The 2,970-nt window shown below is 41.3% G+C and overlaps 1 protein-coding gene across 1 annotated transcript in view; it reads left to right on the top strand.

The window, feature by feature from the left end:
* Positions 1–2,762, top strand: part of LOC128607017 (collagen and calcium-binding EGF domain-containing protein 1-like) — a 22,230-nt gene extending 19,468 nt beyond the window's left edge. Inside the window, exons 8-11 of the mRNA XM_053623631.1 lie at positions 1–131; positions 272–307; positions 518–553; positions 1,052–2,762. Coding sequence (XP_053479606.1) covers positions 1–131; positions 272–307; positions 518–553; positions 1,052–1,240 — 392 coding nt within the window. The 3' untranslated portion in view covers positions 1,241–2,762. The remainder of the gene's footprint in view (positions 132–271; positions 308–517; positions 554–1,051) is intronic.
* The last annotated feature ends 208 nt before the right edge of the window (positions 2,763–2,970 follow it).

Raw genomic sequence — 2,970 nt, 5'->3', positions numbered from 1 at the left:
GACCTCCAGGACAGAAAGGAGAACCTGGATCCATTGGTACTCCAGGGCCTCAGGGTCCGAGGGGTGATATGGGCCCTATGGGTCCCCAGCCGGACCTGGAGCATGTTAAGAGGGGACGCAGAGGACCAGTGGTGAGCACTTACTGTTTGTCTCGCTCTCTCTTTCTCTCTTTCACACACACACACACACACACACACACACACACACACACACACACACAGTAGTACCAGTTTATTTAGGGTATAAATCTTACATGTAACTGTTTCCTCAGGGACCACCGGGAGCACCTGGAAGAGATGGGTTTAAGGTGTGTATGTGTGTGTGTGTGTGTGTGTGTGTGTGTGTGAGAGAAGTACATTTGTGCATGTGTATATACGTATACATGTATATATGCCTTAATGCCTGTAATAAAACAGATGTTTATGTGAAAGCCTGTACACGTCATGCCATTTTCCACATGTGTATGTAGTAACAGTTCAGCAGATCCTTTCTAACGGATGTGTTTTTGTCTGCACAGGGTGAAAAAGGTTCTCCTGGACTCAGAGGACCACCGGTGAGTTTACACGTTTAATCCAGGGGTAAAATATGACCACAGGGCATGGATCAGAGTCACCGCAGTAATTCTCTCCCAAACTAATGACACACTAATAAGCAGTTTCTTTTTTACTAACACATACTTTTCCAGCCTTTTCTCGCCCCCGTCCCAAACGTTTTGAAACGTGTTACGGCCATGGAATTCAAATCGACCTTCTTTCTACATTTCCTCAGTTTAAACATTTGATATGTTCTCTGTGTTCTATTGTGAATAACACACGTGTTTATGAGCTCCGCACATCATTGCGTTCTGTTTTTATTTACGTTTTTACACAGCGTCCCAACTTTTTTGGATGTAAATCAGACGGGAAGTAAACGGAAAGCAGGTGCGGCCAACGAAAATAGAATCGAAACGCGATGGAAGGAATGAATCGAAGTGGTCGTCGTTATTTGTGGTGATTTATGTCGATATTATGCCATTTATATCCCACACACTTCCTGTCCATCTCCGTTTTAGGGACCTCCGGGATCTTTCGACTTCCTCCTACTGATGATGGCAGACATCCGTCACGACATCATCGAGCTGCAAGACAAAGTGTTTGGAAAGAGGACAGACTTCTTACTGGACACCCCCCCAGACGCCATGGTGGAGGCGGAGTTTAAAGACTCGGGTTCAGGACAGGACGAGAAAGTGCTCAATACATGACGGATGTGAAGGCGTGGCACAGTGAGATGTCACAATAAAGGACATGAAACCGAAGCTGGCCGTCTTCAGTACTGAAACTTTGGACAAATCAAGCAGCTGTCTCTCCGTCAGTGTACAGACAGCGATGATAACCCCGAATGTCGGCTTTGCTTTGGGGCTCGAATGATGGAGAGAGAGCAAGAGCAGAGGGAGAAATAAATCACTTAAAGCGCACCTATTATGGTTTTGAAACGTGCCTAATTTTGTTTTAAAGGTCTCGTACAATAGATTTACACGCATCCGAGGACAAAAAACACTTTAACGTGCTCAACATTTAAACTGCAGCATTATCTTTTTCCCCCCAGTGTCACAAACGACTCGTTCAATGATTCTAAAGGATTCGCTCTAAACATACTCTGCTCTGATTGGTCAAATGTCGCAGTCTGTTGTGATTGGTCTACCGCTGTCAGCGAGCAGCCGATGAAGACCAGAGGCGGGGTTTATTGTTATAAACCTACGTAGGTTAGTACAGGAAATAAAGTCTGGAATCACTAACGATTCGATTCAGCTGTTCAGAATCGATTCCTTCGTTTGAGAGTCGATAACTCCGTTTGTCGTGCGCTTTGATTTTTGAAACTTTGCAGACTTTTTACATTCAGAAACAGCGACATATATAACACACTACATGAACGGGAATATTTGAAAAACCATAATAGGTGCACTTTAATCTCAAACCACAAACTAACACATGCATTTGGTACATGTACAGGATGAATCAGTTATGCTAGTGGTGTGCCATTGTAGGAAAATAATCAGTGTGATGTGGGTTGATGTGAAGTGGAGTCATTCTCACCACCCTAAAGCTGATTATTCTGACGTTTTAATTTCCTTTTATACCACAGCAGTTTGCCCTCGATTACAATTTTTTTTTACAATATTACATTTTGTGCTTTTTATCCATTTAGAGTTACGTTTATTGTTGTGGAACGTCCCTGAAACAAGCTAGTTCCTGTTATCACTTACATTATAAAAGCAGCTACAGTACTATAAACAGTCGTTCCTTCGGCAGTCTCTCTTATAATACGAGATCAGACTGAAGACTTTTGGCAAACTTAAAGTTACAGCTTTACCCCTGACTATTACGGTATAAAGCTCCGAAACTTGGACACGCCTTCCAAAAAATAAAAAAGAGCTAAAGAAACATCTCCTTACAGAAAACTTCACCATATCACATACCACAATTACACACCTTTTCATAATCTGTTTAAGGGTAAAAATGATCAGAACGAGTGCGTTGATATCAACAGGATTTGCCTGGCAGCAGGAACTACAGTCAGAGTTGCTGTTATGGGAAATTAATCAACACCTTCTGACCAATCAGAATCGAGAATTCAACAGTGGAATAGTTGATCATCTAAGCACCACCTTGTACCTTTAATGTTAACTAATTGTTTTTCTCCTGAAGCGTCACAGAAGTCTTGAATAATCTACGAACTGTCCAATACTGCCATTCTCTTAAAATAAATAAATAAATAAATAAATAAATAAAGGTACAGGAATGTACAGTACTGTGCAAACGTTTTAGGCACATGCAAAGAAATGCCGTAGAGCAAAGATGCCTTCAAAATACTGAAATTAAATGTGACTTTCTGTCAAAATAAAAAAATAAATAAATAAATAAAAAGAGTAGTCTCCGGTAGAATTAGTGCAGTTTTATAAGGAAATGAGCTGTAGATGTTATCGAGCATCTT

This window comes from Ictalurus furcatus, chromosome 4, assembly GCF_023375685.1.
Source record: "Ictalurus furcatus strain D&B chromosome 4, Billie_1.0, whole genome shotgun sequence".
NCBI lineage: Eukaryota > Metazoa > Chordata > Actinopteri > Siluriformes > Ictaluridae > Ictalurus > Ictalurus furcatus.
Note: the sequence above shows the minus strand (reverse complement) of the source record. Positions and strands in the feature narration are given on the sequence as shown.